Source organism: Microtus oregoni, unplaced genomic scaffold (genome assembly GCF_018167655.1).
Source record: "Microtus oregoni isolate MIOR12 unplaced genomic scaffold, Mior012 000025F_ref0000491, whole genome shotgun sequence".
Classification (NCBI taxonomy): Eukaryota; Metazoa; Chordata; class Mammalia; order Rodentia; family Cricetidae; genus Microtus; species Microtus oregoni.
The window spans coordinates 10762001-10787852 of NW_024543084.1; the positions used below are offsets into that span (position 1 = coordinate 10762001).

The 25852-nt window shown below is 48.0% G+C and overlaps 3 protein-coding genes across 5 annotated transcripts in view; 2 read left to right on the forward strand and 1 right to left on the reverse strand.

The window, feature by feature from the left end:
• The window catches only part of Stkld1 (serine/threonine kinase like domain containing 1), a 19124-nt gene extending 13828 nt beyond the window's left edge, over positions 1–5296 (forward strand). Inside the window, exons 12-19 of one of the 2 annotated variants that reach the window (XM_041674497.1) lie at positions 788–904; positions 1651–1791; positions 2181–2309; positions 3104–3232; positions 3307–3435; positions 4591–4731; positions 4907–4986; positions 5223–5296. In XM_041674497.1, the coding sequence (XP_041530431.1) occupies positions 788–904; positions 1651–1791; positions 2181–2309; positions 3104–3232; positions 3307–3435; positions 4591–4731; positions 4907–4986; positions 5223–5288 (932 nt within the window). In that variant the 3' untranslated portion in view covers positions 5289–5296. The remainder of the gene's footprint in view (positions 1–787; positions 905–1650; positions 1792–2180; positions 2310–3103; positions 3233–3306; positions 3436–4590; positions 4732–4906; positions 4987–5222) is intronic. The other variant, XM_041674498.1, reaches the window with a different exon arrangement.
• Rexo4 (REX4 homolog, 3'-5' exonuclease) lies at positions 2341–16082 on the reverse strand. 2 transcript variants are annotated; one of them, XR_005976359.1, is made up of 9 exons: positions 15608–16082; positions 13541–13884; positions 11664–11801; positions 11270–11463; positions 9942–10030; positions 8035–8109; positions 7359–7433; positions 6243–6472; positions 2341–3270 (listed from the first exon to the last, which is right to left on the reverse strand). XR_005976359.1 is itself a non-coding variant. In XM_041674499.1 (8 exons), exons 1-8 carry the CDS (start codon positions 15803–15805, stop codon positions 6353–6355), a joined length of 1233 nt encoding a protein of 410 aa, XP_041530433.1. In that variant the 5' UTR covers positions 15806–16081; the 3' UTR covers positions 5451–6352. The 2 variants fall into 2 exon arrangements, 1 of the variants encoding a protein (XP_041530433.1); XM_041674499.1 differs by lacking the exon at positions 2341–3270 and having other exon boundaries at positions 5451–6472; positions 15608–16081.
• Positions 16083–23103: 7021 nt separating this feature from the next.
• Positions 23104–25852, forward strand: part of Adamts13 (ADAM metallopeptidase with thrombospondin type 1 motif 13) — a 32948-nt gene continuing 30199 nt past the window's right edge. Inside the window, 3 exon segments of the mRNA XM_041674496.1 lie at positions 23104–23220; positions 23684–23753; positions 25403–25551. Of these exon segments, the coding sequence (XP_041530430.1) occupies positions 23104–23220; positions 23684–23753; positions 25403–25551 (336 nt within the window).

Consider the following 25852-nt stretch of genomic DNA (forward strand, 5'->3'; position numbering starts at 1 on the left):
CCTGAGTTCCGAAGTCCCTTTTATAGTGAGACTGTAGCCGAGATAAAGCCCAGGGCAAGGCAGTTGTCTTTTTGGATAACAGGGGCTATAAGCCCAACAGTGGGCCTCATCCACCACCCCAGAGCTGCCTCTTCCTCGGCCTCGTCAGAGTGAACTTCCTGTGGTTATTTCCTGGGCACAAGTGTTCCTCAATCTGACATCGTTTTCATAAGCCAAGTCTCAAGACAGTGACAGCCACAGGGGCTGGGTTTACACAGCCATTTTTTTAAATTTATTATGCATATACACACCAGAAGAGGGCACCAGATCTCATTATAGCCGGTTGTGAGCCACCATGTGATTGCTGGGACTTGAACTCAGGACCTCTGGAAGAGCAGCCAGTGCTCTTAACCTCTGGGCCATCTCTCCAGCCCCCTTATACAGGCATCATTGACTCTCAGCTTTGGTATCTAAAAGTGAGCTGAGAAGACTTGCTTCTTGAAGCTGCTTCAAGTATATGCCTTGGCAGAGCTGGGCATGGTGTCATTGTGCCTGTGGTCTTTTACTCAAGAGGCTGAGGCAAGAAAACCACTACAGCCCAGGAACTCCAAGTTAGCCTGGACAATGCAGGATGTGGACCTTGGCAGATGGTCTGCTTCATGAGCTCCATTAACACACGGGTTGGTCATCCTCCTCTGCCCTTGTGTTCACCCACATGGATCCTCTGTATTCACTAGCGGGCTCCCAGCAGCCTCTGGGTCACACAGCCCGGCTGCTCCTGTGCCTCACTGTGCTGTGTGCGGTACAGGCTTGCCATGGCCCCCAGAGCTGGTGGAGGAGGTGCTCAACATCATCAAGCAGCATGAGAGGATCCTGGACATTCTGCTCAGCACCTGCTCCCTGCTGCTGCGTGTTCTGGGCCAAGGTAGGCACCAGACTGGATGGAGAAGCCCCACCCTCCTGGGTCCTCTGCCTCACCAGCTCCTCCAACTTCCCACTCATCCCCAGCATCTGTCTTTCCAGTCTGTTGTTCCCTTCTGTGCCTATATAACTCCATCTCAGAGAGAGGGCATAATTAACGTCTGCACTCACCGGGTCTACATGGGACCAGGGACCCTGGATAAGCCCGTCTCTCTCAACTGTTCCCCAGCTCTATCATAGGAGCTAGACAGGATGGTCTAGTGGGCTTGGAGGGTGTGACTGCCAGCAGGGGGACAGCACTCTGCCGCTGAGCTCCCCCAGCACTCAGGAACAGGAAGAAAACAAGCTACATCTTCAAGCCTGGAGCATCTAGTTACCCCTTTACCTTTCTAGTCTTAATACTGAGGGCCTAACCACCACACAGATTGTGTCTATTTTCAGGGAAGAGGGGGTAATCAAATCCAGGTCCTCTTGCATACTAGGTAAGCACTCTACCACCAAGCAAGAGCCCACAAATTCCATTAAATATTCATTGGGAAGGACCCAGCAAGGTCTTGGAGGCCAGAACTGGAACTAGATGCTATAAGCTTGTTGGTGAGCAAGGCCCCCATCTTTACAAAGACCCGACCAGTGCCTAAATAATAGACAGATCTGTTTCTTTAGTTCAAAGAGATGATGCTGTACCCACTAGGCTCGACCTTAGAGCCCCAACTGTGGGGTTAACCCACATTCTTTGTCTGGCTCCATCAGCACTGGCACAAGACTCAGAAGCTGAGATCCCAAGGGACTATTTTATCATCTCTTTCCTGATGAATGCCTTGAGGAGCCACCCCGAATCTGAAAGGCTTATTACCATGGTTTACAACCTGCTCACTATTATCTCCAGCCAAGGTGAGTGTGCTGGTCTTTTTCTGTCCTTCCTTTCTACTCTAAAAATCCAGGGACGGAACAGAGGCCTTGGGAGAAGGGCAGGAGAGGAGCTCATTCTCAAGATGGATAGCCATACTGTTCTCTGCTCTTAATGGCAGCCATGGGTACTACTTGGAAGCTGAGGACAGTAGCCAAGAATCAAATGGGTAGTTAACAGGTCAGGTCAAGGTTAGACACTGAGCCACTCCACGTCTTTGGCTTCTCACCTACACTAAGCCCACTTGAGTGAGAGGCTTATTAGAGGTAGGTATAAAATAGAACAGCCAGGCAGGCTAGGGATTGATTGCATCAGCCCAATGGGAAAAGGATTTTTAGATACCTTTCCTCCAAGTGTTTGTGGTTGTCCACAGGGTTGATCTCTGAAGAGCTGGAGGAGGAGGGGTTGTTTCTGCTTGCCCAAGAGCACCTGGACCACTTCCAGGAGGACAGGGACATCTGCCTTGCTATCCTGAGCCTGCTCTGGTCCCTCCTGATAGATGGTGAGGCCCTTCCTTTACAAGCCCCCCTGCATGAGACCTGCTAAAGCAGTGGCTTTCAACCTGTAGATTGCGACCCCTTTGGGGGCTGAACAACCTTTTCACAAAGGTTGTCTAAGACCATCAGAAAACAGATATACATGATTTGTAACACCAACAACTTTATGGTTAGGGGTCACCACAACACAAGGAACTGTATCAAAGGGTCACAGCATTAGGGAGGTTGAGAGCCACCACAGTAGAGCCTCTATATCAGCAGTTCTCAGTCTGTTACAACCTACAGGTTGAGAACCGCAGCTCTCTAGCTTACCCCTTAAGCCCAGGAGGGCAACCCCAGCCCTATGGGGCTCTTCTGAGAGCCTAGCACAGGGGCACAGTGAGACACAAGTGAGATAAGAGAGGATGCCTGTCCAGTGAGTAGGCAACCCTGGTTTTAGAGGTCAGTCAGAACTTGATGCCCTATCCTGGTTTTTGTTTTAAGATGGGGGTTCCAGGGCCTGTCCTTCCCCCTCTTCTAGATACTGTTTTGCTCTAGGAGAGAGGGTTCCAAGCCATGGCAGCTCCAGAAAACTGCAGAGATCCTGCTAATGCCACAGTGCAGAAAGTCCTCATCTCTACTGATGAGTCTACAGTAGACACTGGCATTGGAAAGCCCCAGTTTCCATCTCTGAGGACATCTGTCCCCTTGATTGTCCTCTGCTGTTGTTGGTGGGAGAGAGCAGTATGGAGGGTACACATGCGGCAGGTACCTCTCTTCATACGTGGCATGGTGTCTCCCACCCTTGTCCTCATTCTAGCTGCCACTTTGGACAAAGAGCCCTTGCAGAAGCTCTCAGTCGCGGTCACCTCGGTGCTGGCCATGCACCCCGAGGACGTGGAAATGGCTGAAGCTGGCTGTGCGGTACTCTGGATGCTGTCCTTGTTGGGTGAGCAGCCTGAGGTCTTGGTAACAGGGAGGGTGACCCTGGACACATAAGGCAACAAAGTTTATGCTCTGTAGGCTGCATAAAGGAGAGTCAGTTTGAGAAGGTGGTAGAGCTATTCCTGAGAAGCATGCAGCTGTGCCCTGGCAGAGTTCTGCTGGTGAACAATGTTTGTCGTGGCCTGGCCAGCCTTGCAAAGGTGTCTGGTAAGTCTGGGAAAAGACAGACTGCCACCATGGAGGTGGGACAGAAGCTAGCTCCCGGGGCTGGAGAGATGGCTCAGCGGTTAAGAGCACTTATTGTTCTTCCAAAGGTCCTGAGTTCAATTCCCAGCAACCACATGGTGGCTTACAACCACCTGTAATAAAAAAATCTGGTGCCAACTTCTGGCCTGCAGGGACACATACAGGCAAAACATTGTATACATAATATATAAATCTTAAACAAAAAACCAAAACCAAAACCAAACAAAGCTAGCTCCCTGCAGTGATGTCCACCAGCTGACCCCAAACTGGAACAGGAAAAACCAGTCTTCAGGAAACCCCGCTGGGACTTCTCTATTTTGGTGTCTTGGGACCACCTCCCCACCTATACACATGGGATACCCCACAGCTGCATGGATTTCCTACATATAGGTCTGTCTCCAAGTCCAGGCTTAGGCCACCTCTTACACTAAGTACTGGCAGTTGTCCTTTGTAGAGAACTCTGGGCCCAGGAATGGGCCATGGTCAGCAACAGCGAACAGTAGGGATGTTCCCACCCTTGGTCTGTAACGACCACTTCCCTTGCTCTAAGAGCTGTCTCCTTGGTTTCATTCCTGATGGGTTCTACTCAAGCCAGTCCACTGGGCTTCCCAAGCTGGTAGGACCTCCAGGAAGCAGTTAGGGATCTTAGTTCCTCCTGACTTATCCCTGACATCCTTATACACAGCACCCTGTGGGGAGGGTTCAGCCCTCTGAACCCTGTTAACTGATGCAGAATGTTAGGGCCACCTGTACAGGAGACCCTCCTCCACAGTGCCACAGCAGAGCTTCCGTGCTGAGGAGAAGAGGAACACAAGTGCTGTATTTCCCTTGGGCGTGGGGCTCGCTGCCAACAGGTGCAAAGCTATGCTGCAGAGACAAAGTGGAACAAGCACCTCTTCCAGCATTTTACAGAGCATGGGTCAGCCCTGACTTCAGGAGCTTCCTTCACAGAAGGCTGGGATTCCTGGTCAAAGAGAGCTCTCCCAACAGCCTTATGACCATGGTCATGCTACTTCCCAGTGACAGTGGGTACAGGGGGCTGAGAAGTAAGGGCAGCAGCAAAGGGGCTATACTCGAATATATTAAAACCCAAACTCCCTTGCATCCCTCCCCTAGAACTGGTGGCCTTCCGAATAGCAATACTGGAAGAGGGCAGCAGCGGCCTCTACCTCCTCCAAGATATCTACCATCTCTACAATGATGACCCTGAGGTGGTTGAGAACCTCTGCATGCTGTTGGCCCACCTGGCTTCCTACAGTGAGGACCCTTTCCTTGTCCTCTCCCTGGCAGGAAGGGAAGGAGTCCCAGAGCTTGGTCTCAAACCCCTGTGACTTCCCACTCATTAACTCCAAGCAAAAGTGGTACCCAACTGACCTTATCTGGCTGGTGGGCAGGGATCCTGAGTCTCACCACCTTCTCTGTTCCACTGCAGAGGAGATCCTGCCAGAGCTGGAGTCTGGAGGTATCAAGGACCTAGTCCGGATAATCCGGGGACGTTTTACTTCTAGCCTGGTAAATCACGGTGACACCTCTATCAAGCTGGAACACTTGTGTGGCACTGACCCAGAGTTCCACATGATGCTCTTCTATTACTCTCTTCCTGTGATGGGGCTAAATCCAATCTCAAGGGGGAAGGGTAGCTAGACCACTTCAAAGATTCCATCCGTCAGGGGGCTATGTCATCAAAGTAATTGCTCCTGGATCCTGACACCCCCGGAACAAATGGTTCACTTGTTTCCTCCTCCCAGGAGCTGATTTCTTATGCTGACACGGTACTTCAGGCACTGGAAGCAGCTGCACACTCCAATCCCTAGAAGCAGCAGCTTGAACCTGCTTCAGAGCCGGAAGCCCCCAAGGTCTCCTCCCCACCTCAGAAAGATCCTATCTTCTGGCCCTGAAATGCTGCCCTTCTAGTCCTGGAGAGTACTGTATTTTGCACTCCTTGGTGAATAAAGAAGCCCTAAGCTGGTCATACCATGCCTGGCCGTGGTGTCAATGGTCCTGCACTGCAGGGTATCAGAAACATCTAGATAATGGGAAGAAGCTAAGCTTCCACAAACTCCATTTATCCATCCATTTATTTTTGACAGCGCTGGGAATGGGCCCAGGGTCTTGCACACTGCGGACAAGTGCTCTGAGTTCACACCTCAGTTCACAGCTCCATTCTGAGAGTTGTCATGTAGGTCCATAAAGTTCATTGCTCACTCTGGACCTGTTGCCAGAAGACAGCAGGCAGATGCCTTTCTGTTTGCAGTGCACCAGAGTGGTAGGATTTTACACCTCCAGGTGTACCTGTGCCCCAAGTCTCACCCAAGGACTATGTGGAGAACAGCATATTGGATGTTGGCATTTTTAGATGACTGAGCCAAGCAAGGAACATAGGAGAAAGTACCCACAGCTAAGTAGCTTTAAGAAATTCCTCACTGGGCAGCTGCTATGTTGGCCAGATTGGCTTGCAGCAGACTGAAGGCCCTTGGATCCCTTAGGTCCAGCAGTGCTTATCCCCTTCCCCACAAGAGGAGACGATACTCCTTGCTCCTTAGGAGAAGGTGCTGAGTGCCCCGGCTGAATGCAGCTGTGCTCAGTGTTAAGGGTGGTACAGGTGGTTGGCATACACAGACACTGCAGCACACTCATCCATTCCAATCTCTCCTTCCTCTGAACCTACGCTACACCCAGACTTCTGTCCTGGTAGCAGAGTCCAGGAGGAGGAAGTTCCAGCAGCTCCCATGTCACACCCCTGCAGCCATGGCTCTGAAAATGCTCACCAGAGTGAGTCCCTGCTGTGCAGAAATCTGATGGGCCTCCATAATCCCATCCCAACTGCCACTGAAGAGTCACTGAAGGATGCAGAGGAGGTGGCAGTAGTAAGCTGGTGCTAAGCGTACTCGCTGCAGGGCTTTGGGGTGGTGGCTGGGGGGCGCCGGTCTGCTGTAATGCTCTCCCACTGCCGCTTTGCCATGATGTACAGCCTCATTGCTGCCTGGGCATCCTGGACCTGGGTGACACACAGCAATGTTGACTACCCAGCTAGTGAGAAGACATGGTGGCCAGAGGCCACAAAAGCAACCCTATGACTACTGAGTCTTCATGACAGCCACAGCACTAAGGCTACATGGCCAAGAGAGGCACATACTTCATAGGGTGACTGTGGTAAGGCGATGAAAGAAAATCATGAAAAATGGCTGGAACACCAGAGCACAAGCTAACTCCCGTGCTTCAGACTCAGCCACTCTGTTAATACGGGCAGAAAGGAAGCTGCTGAGATAGGCACAAGGGCTCAAAGAGGTAGAGGCTGCACTGCAGGGGAACCTGCTCTCCAGAAAGACTGATTGGCCAAGGTGTGTGTATGGGGGCACTGTTGAGACTGAGAGCCCAGAGCCATAAAGTCCTAAGGCACCTTTGTTAAGGTTTGGAAACGCTCTGTTCCTCCATGGCTCAAGTGCTGGAGCTAAGTCATCAACATGGCAGTACAGGGGTAACAGGACCTTTCAGTGTTGGGGCCTAGCGGGAGGTCAAAGGGTGCTAGAAGCACATTAGGTGATTCTTGGGGTACCAGTAAGTTCTGCCAAGAGTGAACTGCTGCTTCTCCCTCCTTGACATCTCTCTGATCAACTAAGCCTCATTACCATGAAGTCCCTAACCTCAGTTATTTAGTAAAATACTGCAAGTACACTAATAGTCTTCAATTAGACTGGTGAATTTTGTTTCAGATTCTTACAGAGTATTCTTTGTATTGAGTTCAAGTTAAATATAAATATTTAAGATATAATCAACATTTCCTGAGCCTGATCTGCCTAGGATCCTCTCTTCTGTGTCTATGGTCAAGTGATACATACGAACCTAGGTATTAAGGTCAGGGGCTGTTACCCAATGATACTTACTGAACAATGTTCTGCCTGCTGGACCCTGATCCCCAGAATTTTCTCACAAAGTTGTTTCAGAGATGGTCTTCCACTCTGTAGAGAGAAGGTGCATACCACTGAATGTGCTGCTTTCACAGGCTCTGCCCAAGGAGGATGCAAATGGCCACACCTCAGTCCTGCAGTTTTCTTTCCACCAGGAGTATCTGTGGCATGTAGGGTTGCAACCATTAGCCCACTATGGCTTATGACACTGCTTATCAGCCAATAAAGGAGGAGTTGGGGGCTGGAGATCTACCAAGTGGTAGAATGCTTTTAATTTTTAAATTTTTATTAGTGACACACAGATATGTCTATATGCATGTGGGTATGTACATGTAAGTGCAGGGCCTAAAAAGGCCAGAGGTGTCAGGTTCCCTGGAACTGAAGTTCTAGATGACTGTGAATCACCTGACAAGGGCTCTGAGAATTTAACACATGCTCTCTGTAAGAGCAGCAAGTGCCCTTAACCAGTGAGCCACGTCTGAGGAAACCTGTGGAGCCAGTTCTCTTCAGTTCCAGGGATCAAACTCAGGTTGCCAGACTCAGGCAGCAAGCCCTCTTAAAGGTTAAAATGAGAAACCAAAACAGACTAAATCCCTTTAGCCACGGGGGGTCAGTGCCAGGGACCAGCCACAGTTCAAGACTCATTACGTACCCTTACTTGACTCCTGAAAGGTTTGAATTTTTGGGTGTCCCTGATTTTCTTTTTTGGATGATCAAGGAAGAGTACCTAGAAGAAAATGATGACAAGTATCTTCATTTCAGTCTGCAGTAGTGGAGCCCCCTTTCCCCTCTTCCAAAGAACCAGAAGGTGTAACACTCAGAAAAAGGCAGAGCTCCTTAAATTAATCGCTCTCCCTTAAGGGGAGGCCCAATATTAAGAACCATATTAATAAAAATAAAATCTTGGCCAGGTGTGGTACACACTTTCAATCCTAGCACTCCGGAGGTGGAGGTGAGTGGAAAAAAAAACAAAAAACAAACAAACAGGGGCTGGAGAGATGGCTCAGAGGTTAAGAGCATTGCCTGCTCTTCCAAAGGTCCTGAGTTCAATTCCCAGCAACCACATGGTGGCTCACAACCATTTGTAATGGGGTCTGGTACCCTCTTCTGGCCTGCAGGCATACACACAGACAGAATATTGTATACATAATAAATAAATAAATAAATAAGTTTAAAAAACAAACAAACAAACAAACAAACAAAAAACCAAAAAAACAGAATAGAATAGAATCTTGACATCAAGATGCTGAGAAAAAAGTCAATTAACCTGCAACCTTCTTTATCTGAACTGATTCTGTTCACGGGGAAGCACAAAATGAAAGTTAACAGCTTACCCTGCAACCTGGGAGACTTCACACAGCCCAAAAAAGTAACCCACTAGAGGAAGCATGTGTGTCCCTGGTGACAGTCTTCTCTAAGGTGACTCAACATATCAGCAGGCAGGTAACTTTCATTCATTTTCAATTGTAAACATTTGTTATTTTTATTTTTTTTGGTGCGGGATGAGACCCAGGGCCGCATGCATCCTGCCACTGAGCTATGTGCCTAGACCTATACATTTGAATGGGAACTAAACTCCCACCTAGAGGTTCCTGAAACAGCGAGTAAAGTGGTACCACAGTTCATACCCAGCAGGCATCTAAAGGGGCAGATGTCCTAGCACTGGGTGGTCTCTGAGCCCAGTCACCTAACTGGCTGATGTGTGGCTGGTCGAGGGAGGTGATTAGCTGGAATGACACGGAGGAAACATGTGCCCATGCGGATCCTCACTAGGAACAGCTGAGTAGTAGCAGCAGGTCAGCTCTGCCAGTCTGGGATGCTGAGAAGCAGTAGGGAAGTATCTGGGTGTGTACCCATTGCTCTCATGGAGCCATCTCTCAATACCCCAAAACTCAGCTCTGCCACCCTTAAGCCTAATCCCTGTCTCCAAAGGATTAATCAAGATCTGCTTACACTGTGTGATTGTTGGTGGCACCCAGTAAGGTTCTGATGCCTGGCTTTAAATATCCACCATAGCAGACTGCCGCAGAGGTATCCCTTATGCCAAGTAGACTATGCTCCCATTTTCCTCCAATGGACCAGACAGCAGTTTGCTTGTGAACGTAAGGGACCCATGTAATAAACTCAGGCTAGGTCTTCCTCAGATGCCAGGGGAGAACAGGATGCTGGGCTTCCAGCATCACAGCCATACCTAGATATGAAGTGGACAAACAACAAGAACTCCAGGGGTCTAACAGTGTAGAGAAATTTGTCTCTGGTCATGGGGCATACAGCTAGACACCAGACCATCTGCCAGAGCAGACAGGTGACACTCAGAGTCCCCTTCATAGAACTGTCAGCCCTCTGGCACTGGAACCAGTGTAGTCAGGACTCTAAAAACAAGTACCTAATGTGGTCTCTTAGACAGCAAGAGCCCAGGTACCTGACACTATTCCCAGAGAACTTCCAAGTCAAGATAAAAATTCAAAATGAAAAATCCCCCAGAGTGGTGCTTCTAGAGGCAGGCATGTGGGGCCGTGTGTGGCTCACATGCAAGAGCTATGGCCCCAAGACCAGCACCTTTAAATCATTGTGCAACGCGTGCCCCACCAGGATTCTGCCCTTCAATATTTCTGCCACTTCCTTCTTCACGACTTCAAACTCTTCTCCTGAAAACCAAGCAAAGAAGTGGTTAACAACACATAACTCACCTAGATTCTCACAGACGTTCCTCCCGTTCCCTGATCAGACTGATGATAACAGGTCAGGCCCTTAATGATACACAGAGCTTCAATGGGAGGTAGACCCCTACAAGTGTCTCGCTGGACCCCAGGGACGTGCAAAGCCTAGGAGACCCACTGTGCCTTGTGCTCTGCTCCCACTTCTGGGGACAGTTAAAGAAAAAAAAAGGGGGTGGGGGACAAGCTCTACTTAAAACCAACTAGTGGACTGGCAGCAGTTAGCAAGCCCCAGAGAAGCTTAAGAGCATTTAAGACTCTTAGGTATTCCTGACGATATGCTTCCCACTCAACACAACTCATACTTATGACTTCCCAAGTGGACTCAGACTGCATCTCTCCCACAGACAGTGCAAGGAGGGCTGCATGAACCCGAGTCTGGTCTGCTGCTCTTTCCCAGCAGACATCCTTTGGGGACCACCCTGCCCCCACTCCTACCAAAATCACTTCTGCTCAACTCTGTTCAGCGCTAATAGGACCAGACTCCTTCTGAGATAGAACACAAGAGCTGCTGGTCAGCTTACTGTTCAACAGAGCCACCTTATTGGTCATGGATACCAAGAGAAGCAAACAGGCAGTGTGTGGTGAGGAATGGGGGAGAGATCACAAGGCTGCATCTCTAGTGGTCTCCAGGTCTCTCTAGGAGGCAGGCTCAGAATATCCTAGATGTCCTCTCCTATTATAAATCAGACCTAGTCTCTGCTATGTTAGGTCACTTCTTCCAGCCCCCTCCCTATCCAACCCCTGCTCAGAACCAGTCTTCTGATCTCCACCCTGTTCTCAACGTCCTGCTGGAGGCCTTACTGCTAACACTGCACTAGAGTTTCCCAAACAGACCCTGTGATCTGTCCCCCAGCTCCCACGTGCCCTACTCACCCTTCATGGCTTCCCTCCTGGTCCCTAACACACTTCATTTTATTCCCCACTGCTATACAACAGAAAGAAATTCAAGAGCACTGTCCTAGGTAGGAGGCAAAGAAGCAAGGACACAAATAGACAACAGCCAGAAAAGATACCTTTTGCATCTGCACAGTATGCTACTCTGAGGAAGAGGTAAGCAGTGCCAGGACCCCTGTCACACCTTGTTCCAGAACACCAAGGGGAAAGCAGGAGAGAAATAAGTCCTGCTACCATCTCCATTGCTACACTGAAATCCTATGGACATCATACCCTGCTTCAGGTTCTCAGGCCGGATCCCACTGACTGCTGTCCTGTAGTCTGTCACGGGCTCAGTTGGCTTCACGTACTTGTCGTAAACACACTTCCCATACTGGTTCACGATGGACACGCGGGCTGCGATGCTCTCTTCCCCCTTGGGGCCCACGCCTACCATCTCACAGTCCAGGGCCAAGGCTTTTGTCAGGCTGAGGGGAACCAAAGGCCCCAGTGTAATAAATATCACAGACCGGGATTCTAGGCCAGTGAGCCAAGACCATTCATCACCATTTTGCACCCCTAAAACCTACTGGGCAGTCATGGCTCAGTGTTTGCTCCTCCTCCCCTGAGAGATTACAGCCCCAGAAGGCAGAACATTCCCAGCAGCCATGGACCGAGCACAGCTTACCCGCTAAAGGCCTGTTCCTTCTCCAGGGTGATGTTACTCTTGCTCTGCCCCAGCCGCTTCCATACCAGCATGGCTGCCTCTGGGCCTATGGCAGCTTCAATATCATCTGGATCCACATCATCAAACCAGATGTCTTCCCTATGAGGCAAGGATGAGAGTGTCTGGCTGTGAATAGACATGGGGCACTGGATGCCTGTTGAAGGAATCTCTCTCCCTGTTGGTAGGCTGTGAGGAGCGGGAGGGCTAGCAGGACTGTGCCCCAGCACACTTAGTCCAGTTGAGCCGCTGCTGCACTTTCCTTTTACTGCTGTTCTTTCTTTCTCTAATACCTGTGATGGCCAGAAGAGGGCAGGCACGGGATCCCCTGAAACTCTCGGAGTTATATAATAAAGTTGTGCACTTCCAGGAGGGAATCCAGGCCTATGAAAGAGCAGCCAGTATTCTTAACCACTGAGCCAGCTCTCCAACTCCTCACAGTTGTTCATTAGTATCTGCAAATGTATCTATTATTCAAGACTTAAAACTACATATAAAACACAAAGAATGTAATTAACAGAAATGTGACCCACTTCAATAGAGTTGACCACTGACATCTAATTAAATTATAGATGTGTTATCAATCAGGATACACAGGCAGGAGGACTGCATGACACAGAGACCAAGGCCTTGCACTGTCTCCACATTTTGGAAGAGTGAGAAAGACACAGTCGATATTAGATGTTCCATGGCTATCTGATGTCAATGTACTAACAGGCCTCTTGTTTTGTGTTCTTTGCCTTCTTCACTAGGCTCCCCTGACCACCCCCCATACAAATGCTAAAGTAAACATCCGTATCTCCCCTACTTCTATCAGCCTTAGGAAGGAAGCAAGGATGAGAGCATCTGGCTGTGACTAGACATAGGACACTGGATGCCAGTTGAAGAAATCTCTCTCCCTGTTGGTAGGCTGTGAGGAACAGGAGAGCTGGCAGTGAGGGGGCAGCACTGTGAGGGCTGGCAGGACTCTAAAAACAAGTACCTAATGTGGTCTCTTAGACAGCAAGAGCCCAGGTACCTGACACTATTCCCAGAGAACTTCCAAGTCAAGATAAAAATTCAAAATGAAAAATCCCCCAGAGTGGTGCTTCTAGAGACAGGCATGTGAGGCCGTGTGTGTCCCCCTAACCCAGCCTGCCTGTAGGGCTCAGAAGAGGCAGCCAAACCCATACCCTTTAGCGCTATGTCCTATAGTCTAGTCTGTCATGGTCTCAGCAGATTTGACAAAGCTGTCATAAACATACTCTCCATACTGATTCCCAAGGGGATGCTTTCCTTCCCCACAATCCAGGGCCCAGATTTTCTTTAAGCTAAAGAGAAGGAAAGGCTCAGATAGCAAGAGCCAGACCGTCTTATAAGCACGTCCCTTTGAGGAGAAGTATCACCACAGTGCTCATTAAGTAGCCAAAAGACACTAACACATGCTGTACCTCAGCTCCCCTAATCATACAGATGGCCTCACTGAAGAAAGGATGCAGAAACATGCCCAAAGCCATCAACTGGCAAGAGGCAGGGCTGGGCTTCACAGGACTCCTGGTTCCAGCACACATTAATGCCAAAGTTTTTGCTGGCCTTTCCCTTGTGCCAAGCTCTACGCTGGGGTCCAAAGACACAGCACTGATTGTACAGGGTCTGCCTTCAGCAACCCACACTCTAGGGGAAACAGATGACAAGTAAACAAAACAAACCCCATAGGGTCAAAGAGGAAGACTGCACCAGGACCAGTGCTCATGTCTTCTCAGCGGAGAAGACGTGGAGGCTAGGTGCTCATGAAGGACCATCTGTATCTGTGGCCCAATAGCAAAGGACATACCAGTCACCAAAGCAGAGCTGATACTCACTCAGTAGGCGTGGACTGATTCAAGACAACAGCTGCCTCCTTAGCTTTCCGCTTATGCTTGGTGTCCCCTTGATGAGAAGAGATGTCACTATATGTCCTCTTCTTGGCTCCTTTCTTCTGTTCTGTTGTAGAGGTATTTGTGGGAGGTACTAGTATCTTTCTGTCCTTCTTAGATGTAGACGTAACAGAACCCCTAGTGGTCTGGTCTTTTTCTGTTCTCTTCCTGTCTGCCTTTGACTTTTCTGAGGTCTCTTTTTTGTTCTGCTGGATTATCTGGGAATGCATTTTGTCATCGTTCTGAGAGACAAGAGGTTTTTCTGGGACCTGTGACTTTTGTTTCAGCAGCTAATGGGATCAAAATTAAATATATGCCACATTTAAATTCTGAACTGACAAAGCACAGACTAAAGAAACGTGTATATAAATGCATACACAAACATGTAGCTACCATCCACACACAATTCCTGTCACCATCACCAATAGAAAATTATTGGGAAAACCCTTTATTTTATTTTTATATGTATGGGTGTTTTGCTTGCATATATGTCTGTGCACCACATGCATGCCTGGTGCCCACAGAGGACAGAAGAGGACACTGGATCCCCTGCAACTAGAGTTAGACAGTTGTGAGTCACCACATGGGTGCCAGGAATTAAACCAGGGTCCGCTGGAAGAGCACGCACATTCTTGATTGCTGAGCCATCTCTCCAGCCCCTGGAAAAGCCTTGTTTTTACTCCTAAGTCACTGGCATTGAGATTCTTTTCCTTGACTTATCTCAACGCATAATCTGGCATCTGCTTCTTCACTCTGCATTTCAAACTCTAGGCCATGCATACCCGAGTGGCTTAACACCCAGAGCATTTCATTCTGGGGCAGGAGCATCATTTCCCTTCTTTAATGTGGAGTTGCACATAGAGTGACTTTCATGGTCGACACGCTGGGACACAATGATCACTTCCTTTACACTATCTCTGGAGGCTGGCTACAGCTCAGGGTCTGAGGAAGACCCAAGGGAAGGGAGAGCAATGGAAAGAAAAAAAAAATCCTATCAAACCAGAGATGGTTGATGAGAACAGCCACAGCTTTGATCTTATCCAGGCAGGGGCAGAGATCCAGGCAAACAATTCCTTCCCTGTTTTCAAATCCCCAGCTAAGACCCCAGCAAGATGACATCCAACTGCAGTGGATGTCTACTTACTCACCCCCCTAAGCGTCAAGAGACCTGAAGGGCTTTGATTCTTGTAGAAACCAGAGCCAACTCCAAGTTCCCTATAGCAAATATGCATTCCAGGCATTTAATTTTACTAACTTTGGAGAGAGGGGAAAAAAAAAAAAAACCTGGCTCATAGAGCTGGGGCTGTCCACAGGGCTTGGCTGCTCCTGTGTGTACAGAGAGGAAAATGCACACTAAGGAACAGGTGGAGGTTATGGAAGTTCTAGGTTCTCTTTCTTATGAACTGAAGCTCCATGGCATACACTCGAGGATTGGCTGGAGGTCAGCAGATCAAAAAGCATGGTCAGTATCCCAGTTCTGCTATTTATGTGCTATGTGACCATTCTTAAACCAAACCCCTTAAGTTCTGTGTCTCAATTTCCTCATCTAAGAAACAAGGACAATAACAGCATCTAGTAAGAATTTATGAATGAGGGTGGGTATAGTGGTTCACACCCATAATCCAGCATTTGGGAGGCTACCCAATGTAGGAGGACTACCACTAGTGCAGGGAAACCCTGAGCTACATAAGTTCCAGAACAGTCTGGGCAGAAGTTCTGGGAAAGAGTTTAACACGTTGGCAGGGTGGCAACCGAGATATGGGATTTGTGATTGAGAAAAATAATTTGAGGGAAGCAGAGAACAACCTCTATAGAATGGAGAAGCACTGGCCACTACTAAAACTGTCAACAGGCCAGACAGCCACAACTACTGCCATGCCTACAGCCCGAAGTTCCCGTGAGGGAGTTCGTGCGGTACTGCCCTTCCACGTTTTGAAATCACCCGTCCTCCTTCGTGGTCTGTGGCTACCCGACCAAAAGTCCGGGATGAATGTGGCCTGTCGCCAGTCTCACCTCTTGCAGCGCCTTCCAATTCTGAGAAAAGTTCTCTGGGGCCTTTGGCGGTCGGCCCGCAATAGTTGGCGGGAGGCTTCCCGGAGCCCCGCTTCCTCCCTGCGCTTTCCTCTTCCTGAACTTCTTCTTGGCTTTCTTCCGAGCGAGCTTCTCGGCAGGCCCCGCTTGGGGCACCGGCGCGGTGACCTTCGCCTTCATCGTCTCTCAGCAGCCCGACCCCGCAGGGAAGACTCGAACTCAGCACAGACCGCAGAAGCACACCGCAGGAAGCAAGAGCACCGCTACAGTGCAGCCCGGGTGGCGCTTCTCTTCGTGACCTGCTGGAAACCGAGTCTGCACCTCTGGTTCCGCACGTCTGCGAACTCGGCGACCGGTCCGCTAGTTAACACCGTACAGGCTACCTACCTGGAGATCGTCCCCGTGACTGACAACATAGAGTTTGACAGAAGGGAACCCAGGCCTTCACCAAGATTAGGAGTCGTGAGAGGGAGGGAATGAAGAGAAGCAGGGACACCGGAAAAGGCTTGGGGGACCACTCTCGATGTGGCACCCCACGGAAGGCCGGAAGGAGTTCGTGTTGGTTGCCCTGTGTACAACCACACTGCGCAAACTCAGGATTTCCCGGTTTACCCACTCTTAGGGTTACCAAGGCGCGCCAGCTGTTTCTGATAATAATGGTAAAACAAGATTTTAATTGTGATAATGTACATATATTTTTCTTAACCGCCGTGTTAAAATGACCGGAAATCCACATTTGACCCTGATGGTGCGATACAATAACACAGATGAGACTTCCACAATCGTGTAGTTTTTCCTTCCCTGGTTTTCAGTGTTTAAAGATGCACAGCAAGTACAGGCCACTTAGAAAGGTCAGGGAGCCCCTTGGCGGTGGTGAAGACCCATGTGCCGAACACGATTAGCCCGCTTCCCTCTCCCTTTAAAGACCCAGGGCATCCAGATGAGTTCAATGACTAGGAGAGAGAAGTTTTGTAAGCTGCAAATTTTGCACTTACACAATTATCCGTGGTGGTTCGAGCTCTAGAATCAAAGAGGTTATTTTTCCCCTTCAATGTACTATATGCTCAGAACTCAATCTCTTTTAAACATTTTATGATTACTCATTTCTCATACAGAATGCCCTCTTGTTAAGACCTCTTGGTAGTAACCAAACCTTCCATTTATTGAACCCTTACTGTGTGTCGACTGCTTTTACATACTTTGATTTATGCAATCTCAACAATACATGAGGTGTCTTTTTTTTTTCCCCCTTGAGACAGAGTTTTACTATATAGCTCTGCTGGCCTGGAACTTGCAGTGTAGACCAGGTTGGCATCAAACTCAATAGATCTGCCTACCTTTATCTCCCAAGTCCTGGAATTAAAGGTGTGTACCACCACACCCTGCAGAAATGGCTGATTTAATACTTTTACTGATTGGAATAATAGAAGGTCAGAAAAATCTAATTTGTTCAAGGTCACATAGTTACTATAGCAGAGCTAGGATTTCTTTATTTTCATTTTTCTGTTGGTGCTGTCAAACCCAAGGCTTTACACATACTAATCAAATACGCTCTACCTCTATACTTCCAGTATAGGAACTAGGATTGGGCTTTTAACCCATTTGTTGAGTTCTGTGTCCTGCAATGTCAATTTTCACCCTATTTTCTTTCTTTCTTTTTTTAAGACAGGGTTTCTCTGTGGCTTTGGAGCCTGTCCTGGAACTAGCTCTTGTAGACCAGTCTGGCCTCGAACTCACAGAGATCCGCCTGTCTCTGCCTCCTGAGTGCTGGGATTAAAGGCATGCACCACCACCCCCGGGCCCTATTTTTTTTTTTTTTTTTTTTTTTTTGGTTTTTCGAGACAGGGTTTCTCTGTGGTTTTGGAGCCTGTCCTGGAACTAGCTCTTGTAAACCAGGCTGGTCTCGAACTCACAGAGCCGGGCCCTATTTTTTTATTTTTTTTATGCAATATGATTTATTGTTTTTCTATCCACCATCTCCCTCCATATCCTCCCTCCCCATCTTACTCCCCAGCAGACTTCAGGTTCTTTCTCCTTCCCTTACCCATCTCTCCCTAAAACAAAAAACAAAAATCAAAATAAACACAAATAACAAAACAAAACAAAAATCCCACAGAAAGCCCCATAGAATCCATTTTGTGTTGACTCCTGGACATTGGGCCTGTTCTGGAGTATGACATTTCCCTGGAGAAAACTTATTCTACCTTTCCCAGGAGGTTATCAATTGCAAATAACTTTTTTTTTTTTTTTGGTTTTTCGAAACAGGGTTTCTCTGTGGCTTTGGAACCTGTCCTGGAACTAGCTCTGTAGACCAGGCTGGTCTTGAACTCACAGAGATCCGCCTGCCTCTGCCTCCCGAGTGCTGGGATTAAAGGTGTGCACCACCACCGCCCGGCTGCAAATAACTTCTTGGTTAGGGGTGGGACTTTGTGTCCACTTCCTCTTTCGCAGTGCTGGAATTTTGTCTGGCTTGAACCTGTGCAGGACCCATGCATGCTGTCACAGTCTCTGTGAGTTTGTATGAGTCTGTATGTTGTAATCCGAAAGAGACTGTTTCCTTGGAATCATTCATTGGCTCTTATAATCTTTCCACCTCCTCTTCCAAATAGGTCCCTGAACCTTGAGGGGAGAATTTTGAATTGCATTGAGGGGTAAGTGCTCCAAAGTCTCTCACTCTCTACACATTGGCCAATTGTGGGTCTCTATGTTAATTCCCATCTACTGTGAGAAGTGTCTCTGATGGAGGCTGAGAAATGCACTGATCTATGGATACAGCAGTGTGTCATTAGGAGTCATTTTATTGCTATGTTCCTTTGGCAGAACAACAGTAGTAGTTTTCCCCCTAGGCCTATGACGTATTTGATCTCAGGTGCTTGGCCACTTTAGCAGTGTACTGTATGGGTCCCATCTCATGGAGTAGGCCTTCAATTCAATCAGCAGGTGATTGGTACTTTCATAACTAGGGGTTACAGACCTAGTTTAGTTTATTTCATCTTTATTTAACTTTGGTAGGTCTTATATTTCAAGAAATCCATCAATTATTTTCAGGGTTCTGGTTTGTTAGAATATGTCTTTATGGTTCTCTGAATTTTCTTGATGTCTGTTATATTATCTCTCTTTTCATCTCTAATTTTATTAATTTGACTCTTCTCTCCATCTTTTGGTTAATTTGGCAAAAAAGTCTTGGTTTTCTCAAAGAACCAACTCTTTGTTTTATGACTCTTTGTATTGTTTTTGTTTGTTTCTATTTTGATTATTTCAACCTGAGTTTGATTAATTCTTCCTCTTCTTATTTTTCTTTTCTGTTTTTTTCTTTGTTTGGTCGGTTGTTTTTTTGAGACAGGGTTATTCTGAATAGCCCTGGCTGTCTTGGAACTCACTCTGTAGACCAAGCTGACCTCAAACTCAGAGATCCACCTACCTCTGCCTCCTGAGTGCTGGGATTAAATCTGTGTGCCACCACTGCCTGGCAATTGTTTCTTCTTGTATTTTTAGAGTTTTCAGGTGTGCCACTAAGTTACAAACACGAGATACCTCTATACTGGCATTTCATTTGTATTTTAATAAATAAAACTTGCCCGAGGATCAGAAAAGTAAAACAACCCCACTGGCCAGCCTTACAGACCAGGCAGCAGTGACATACACCATTAATCCTAGTAGCCACACTAGTTTGCCATAGAAACCGGGCAAAGTGGTACATGCCCTTAATCCCAGAACTAGAGAGGATTATAAAACAAGAAGAGACAGCTCTCAGGTTCCGTCTCATTCTGAGATTCCTGGAGGCAGACTTGCCATTTCGGATTGAGATCAAGGTAATAGCCAATGGTTGGCTGCTTTGATTTTTTGACCTTCAAGTTGAACCCCAGTTTCCATCTCTGAGTTTTATTAATTGTGCTTCATACTTCCATTTATTTTATGTAGGCACTTAGCACTATGAACTTGCTTGCCTCTTAGGCCTGCCTTCATTATATTCCATAGGTTTGAGTTTGAGTATGTTGTGTTTTCATTTTCATTCAATTCTAAAAAGTTTTTAAATTTCCTTATTGATTTCTGTCTTGACCCAATTTCATTCCATGGTGAGCCACTCAGCTTCCATGAATTTTTATACTCTCTGTCATTTTCTCTGTTGTTGACATCTAGCTTTAATCTAAATGGTCAGATAGAATGCAAGGTGTTATTTAAGGTCTCTTATGTATACTAGATGGTGGGTATATCTGATTAGTTTGCTGTTGCTTCTCTTCCCCAAGCAGCCACAGTGGTTCTCTGCCCAGCTCATAGCCACTTTTCTGGAGTCTAGCACAGTGCCTTTCTTAGCCTTTGCAGGAGCTCAGATAAATGTATGCTACCTGGATGAATGAGTGGGTGGATCTAGCTGAGGGGCAGAGGCAAAATGCAGTGGGAAAGAGGAGTGCTGAGGGAGCACCACCTCAGAGAGAGGGACTGAAGGCATGGTCCATCAGTTCAGAGTGCTCCCTGCACTGCACTCATGCATAGCCCCGCACAATGATAACACACATACACATAATTCAAGAACAAAAGTTAAAAGCCTAGGAGTTGGAGAGGTGGTTCAGTGGTCAAAAGTTCTTCCTGATCTTGCACATTTGGGTCCTGGCACCTACACTGGGGTGTAGTGATAAGAATGAGCAGGCCTGGGGGCTGGAGAGATGGCTCAGAGGTTAAGAGCATTGACTGCTCTTCCAAAGGTCCTGAGTTCAATTCCCAGCAACCACATGGTGGCTAACAACCATCTATAATGAGATCTGGTGCCCTCTTCTGGTATGCAGGCAGGCATAGAAGGAATGTTGTATACATAATAAATAAATAAATAAATAAGAAAAAGGATTAGCCTTAAGAAGTCTTTAAAAAAAAAAAAAAGAATGAGCAGGCCTGCTTTTTGTCCTACCCAGCTTCCACACAGCTAGCTTTATACCCGAAATAACAACACACAAATTATATTCACTCAAACACTGCCTGGACCATTAGTTCTAGCTTCTTATTGGCTAGCTCTCACATCTTGATTAACCCATTTCTAATAATTTTTGTACCACCACGAAGTGGTGGCTTATTGGGAAGATTCTAACCACCATCTGTCTTGGGTAGGAGAAGCATGGCGTCTGCCTGACTCTGCTTTCTTCCTTCCAGAATTCTATTCTGTCTACTCCACCCACCTAAGGGCTGGCCTATCAAAAGGCCAAGGCAGTTCTTTATTGACCAATGAAAGTAACACATAGACAGATGACCCTCCTACATCACTGGGGATTCAGCACCTCCTTTGGACTTCTACACTCACATGGTGGTACACATTCAAACAAACAGGTACACATATGCACACAAATAAAAATGAAATAAATATTTTTTCATTAAAAAATACACCTCAAGAAAGCAAGAGAGTAGAAAAGCACCCAGAGCCAGTCTAGCCCAGCACAGGTGGGTACATATCCTCCCCGTAGAGGGGCTAAGAGAGGCTGCAGATTTAGCTGGGGAAACAAAGGTCATCATCATTGGGAAGTAATAGTCAGTTCTTATCACTGTGGCAAAATATCTGAGGTAATCAACTTTATAAGGAGGGAAGGTTAATTTTAGCCTGTGGTTTAAGTCATAGCTGCTTAGACCTGCAGTGAGTCAGAGAATCACGACAGAAGGATATGACAGAGAAAGGCTGCTTGCCTCATGACCACCAGAAGACCATGAGCTGGGAAGAAAAGAACTGGTCATCCAGTATCTTTAAAGGCCACAGTCTCAATGACTTAACTTCTTCCCACTAGGTCCCATATCTGAAATGGTCCACCAGCTTCTACAGACTATGATCAATCCTCCAATTGATGGGCCTTCAAGAAACATTTGAGATCAATACAGTCAGGGGTCTCTAGAGGAAGAGAGTGAGTGGCATGAATATATATCACAAAGGGCATTTAGTAGATTGACTTACATGATATGAGCCAGTGTATTAGTTAGGGCTCTCTAGAGGAATAGAATGGAGAGAATGAATCTATCTATCTATCTATCTATCTATCTATCTATCTATCTATCCATCTCTCTATCATCTATCTATCATCTCTCTCTATATATATCTATCTAAAGGGAATTTACTAGAGTGACTTACAGGCTGTAGTCCAGCCAGTTCAACAATGGCTGTCTCCCAATGGGAACTCCAAGAATACAGTAGTTGTTCAGTCATGAGGCTGGATGTCTCAATCAGTCTTGGTCTTCAGTATACACCATCAGAATCTAGAGAATAGAGAGCAAGGACACACAGGCAAAGAGCAAAAGTTCTTTCTTTCTTTCTTGTCTTTTATATAGGCTACCTTGAGAAGATATGACCCAGATTTAGGGTCTTCCTACTTCAAATTATCCAATTAACTAAAACCCCTCACAGAAGTGCCCAGCAACTTGGGTTTTAGTTAATCCCAGATGTAGTCAAGTTGACAACCAAGAAGCTGAATTCTGATGCCATCAAAGGACAGTGGTGGCAGCTGCAGTGGTAGCAGGATGCACGTTCTTATGAGCAAGGAGTGAAAACTGGTAGGCAAAGACAGCTCCGCCCTTTCCTTGGACCTCATTACACCAGGGCTGCTGCTATACTCGTTACACAAGTGCTGCCCACTCTGGTGGAAGGTCTTCTCTCAGTTAATCTTCCCAGAAAGTACCCTCAGATTCATCCAGAGGTGTGTCTCTTAGTCTATTCCAGATCCAATCTTGCTGACAACTAAGATTATCTCCCCACAACGACCCAAATTGTAATAAGGAACTGGCAGGGTGAAGCGTAGACAAAAGTGTTTTTGAGCAAGTGAATAAGAAATTCCCAGGAGGTGCAGTGGGATGCCAGGCAGTTGGTGGCAGTGCTTGCAGAGATGTGGGGCCGCTCGCCTGCCCCATGACTCTGCCACCAGGTGCAGGTCAGATCAGGTGGACAGTGTCAAAATAGTAGAGATGAGGGCAGCGGGGATGAGGTGAGGGCACAGGGTGTCTGCAAGTACAGGGCAGGGAGAGGCACAAACTCTGCCAAGGGTGAAGGGACAGGAGAGCTAGAGAGAGCCTGGAAATGGAGGTGCCAGAGGAAAGACAGGCCAAGAAGCCAGAGCTGTCGTGTCCTTAGTGCATTGGTCAGTCAGCGATTCCAGCCACCCAGGGCCTGTCACTTCACATGAGCCCACAACCCAAGGGTCCTATCTAGAGCTTGCTCCTGTCCAGACTGAACTGCTAGGCCAGACCCTGCCAGGAGGCTAGGTGTGCACAGCAGGAGGGCTTTCCTAGTGCAAGACCTAGTTGGAATGCTCTTCACTGGGAATCATACCAGGCAAGTTCCTAGCAGAACTTGCTGCCTGCCCCATAGCCCTGCCCTGGGAGGAAGATCCATTAGAAGAGTAAACACTGCCTGATGTCCCGCCCAGCCAGTGAGTAAAGTCTGTCACATTCCACACTAACCAGACTCCTAGTCACCAGGGCTCCTGTCCAGCCATCCGCTGCCTTTCCTAAGGATGAGCCAGCTTGGCCTATCGGTGACACGCCAAACGTTTCATGCTGCCAGTATCCGAGGAGCCCTCACGGGTGCCTTCTTCATTCTGAGCTGCTGCGGGCTCTCTGATTTCCAGAAGGTGGGATTACATGAGTCCTGGTGTTGGCATCACCTGGGAGATGGGGCTGCCAAAGCTCTTGGATGGAGTGGTTGTGGTCTCTCTGCTGGCAGAAAAGGAAATTTGATTACTCTGGTGAAGATGACAGGCTCTGTTTTGTTGCAGATCTCCGTGGACCTCTCTCCTCTCCTCCATGACGAGGCACGATCTCTCATTCTCTGTCCCTATATCTCCCGTCATCCTCTCTCCCTTGGTCTTGTCTCCTTTCTCCTTCTCCTCCATGTCTGTCTTTTTTTTGTTTGTTTGTTTTTTTGTTTTTCGAGACAGGGTTTCTCTGTAGCTTTGGAGCCTGTCCTGGAACTCGCTCTTGTAGACCAGGCTGGCCTCGAACTCACAGAGATCTGCCTGCCTCTGCCTCCCGAGTGCTGGGATTAAAGGCGTGCGCCACCATCGCCCGGCTCCTCCATGTCTTTTTATTTTGCAGAGTTTTCTTCAAGATCGGGAACCCAAGGAGGCATCCTCTAACTTTGGGCACCATGCTGCTGCATTCACAGGTAGCTGTCTTGATGTCCTCTAAGCCAGGGGGATTTCTTGAGCCTTGGGTGAGGATTTAAGGGAGTTTTCACTGAGTCAATGCCACGAGGGTACTGGTAGCTCTGGACGCATGAGGTCAGAGAAGCTTTGCATCTCTCTGTTAATTAGCTTCACTGCTTCCTGCCAACTTGATAAAAACTGTTTCCGGTGTTCTGGCTGCCCTGGAATCCTGACTCCAGGCTTCTGTTTAGTATCACAAGGGAGGGGGCGTCCATCGGCTGGCCTCTTTGGCCTGTGGCTGGCCTTTGCAGGGCTGGCTGAGTTTCAGGAACTTGTCACTTCTGGTCATAGTTGTAAATATTTATTCTTTCTTTGGGAACAAGGTAGGTGCCAGGCCAAGCAACTCTGGCTCCTGTCCTGTAGGTCTCCTCATGGTAAAGGCTTTCCCATGACCTATAACCCTGTCTCTCAAGATGCCATCCCTTTTCCCAGAAGAGCAGTTGGTGATTTGATTAAAACCATGGTTGGGGGATGGATTGTGGAGCTAGCTCACTTGGTAAAGCGCTTCTGTGGAAACATGAGGACCCAAGTTCTAGTCACAGCATCCATATAAAAATGCTGGGCATGGTAGCCCACGTTTCTAATTCCCGTGCTGAGTAGAGGCAGAGCACAGTGTGCATCCTTCGCAGACCACACAAAAACTGGTCACAGTGGCACATCTCATCCTTTCTATCCTGCCCACCAGTCAGGAAAATCCCCGGGGCTTGCTGGCCAGCCAACCTTGCCTAATTGATGAGCCTTGAGTCTCAGTGAGAAATCTTGTCTTAAAAAACAAGGTGGGTGGCTCCTGAAGTTGACTTCTGGCCTCCATCAACATCACACAGACACTGGCAAGATGGGGCTAACAGTCAGGGTGTAGAGGGTTAGGGATGTCCTTCTGCCTGCAACCGGTTTTCCTGTGGTCTAGGTGGGATACACACTGTCTGGATCCTCGGGTCCTCCTACCTCTGGGCTCCTGAAGGGCTAGGACGATGTCACCTGGGCTCCTAGTCCTTCTGTACTCCAGAAGACAGTGAGCACTACAGGACTCCTGTGGTCCAGGGAGCAGAGGTGTTCGCCTTCCTGTTGGCTTGTTTATGGAACACCTATTTCAAGGCTGAGCCGACTTTGCTAAGTACTGATCCAGCCTTGAGGCAAGATCTAAAGACAGTAGGCAACTTGTAGTCTGCTCACTCTGGAGCCTGAAAGAGCAGGGTTCTAATGCAGGACCCTGTCTCCAGGCCTTTATTCCTCCCCGCTTCTCACCCAAGAGAGAATCCTTGGCTCCTTAGCCTTAGCAGAAGAGTCCCAGATGGGAGGGGCCAGGGAAAGGGAAGTGGATCTTGGCTCTTGCCGTGCCTCAATTAACTGAGGCCCTGCTCTGCTTTGTCTGTGAGAGTAGCCTTGGGGAGCCATGCTGTGGGGTCCTAGGAGAACTCTTCTTTTTCTTTTCAGCCTGATCTGGGTCTTCTGCCCACTCCCTCACCACCTTCCTCAGGCTGAGAACTGGGCCCTGGGAGGGGACATGAAATTGTCTTTTTGACTTGCAGGAGTAGCTACCCCATCTCTGTTAGCTTCCCAGAACTTGTTTTTCAAAACCTTTGTCCTCATCCTTCTCCTCCCCGTCTAGGCCGTCCTTCCTCTCTCCTCCAGAGACTGAGATGGAGAAGGACTTTGCGGGGCATTCTTCACCTGGAACTGCTGGTAGCTGTGGGTCCCGACGTCTACCAGGCTCACCAGGAGGACACAGAACGCTATGTGCTCACCAACCTCAATATTGTGAGTGGTGGTGGGCTGGCAATGGCTGGTACAGGAAGGTGGGCTCAGGGTCTCTGGTGGGTCTGTGGGCTCTGTCTCTGAGCCTCTGGACATAATGCCCTACTCTCAGGGCTTGTGACCAAAAGTCAGTACATTTGAACTTGCATAGAAGCTGCCGGAGCTCATAGCCCTAAAGAGAAAAGGAGGTCACTGCTGTCTTCTTCTCTCATCTCCACCACAGCAGAGATGGGCAAAGTCAGGGAATCCTTCTCAATACCAGACTCCTCCCCACAGTCCCTCAGTTCTGCCCCAGTGTCATGTG

Bases quoted from the DNA above. Each gene is read 5' to 3' on its own strand.
- Rexo4 (XM_041674499.1), bottom strand. From the start codon at position 15,805: ATGAAGGCGAAGGTCACCGCGCCGGTGCCCCAAGCGGGGCCTGCCGAG. The intron at 13,885-15,607 runs GTGAGACTGGCG...TGATCCCATTAG, and splicing joins ATTGGAAGGCGCTGCAAGAG to CTGCTGAAACAAAAGTCACA. The intron at 11,802-13,540 runs GTGAGTATCAGC...CTTGCCTCATAG, and splicing joins AATCAGTCCACGCCTACTGA to GGAAGACATCTGGTTTGATG.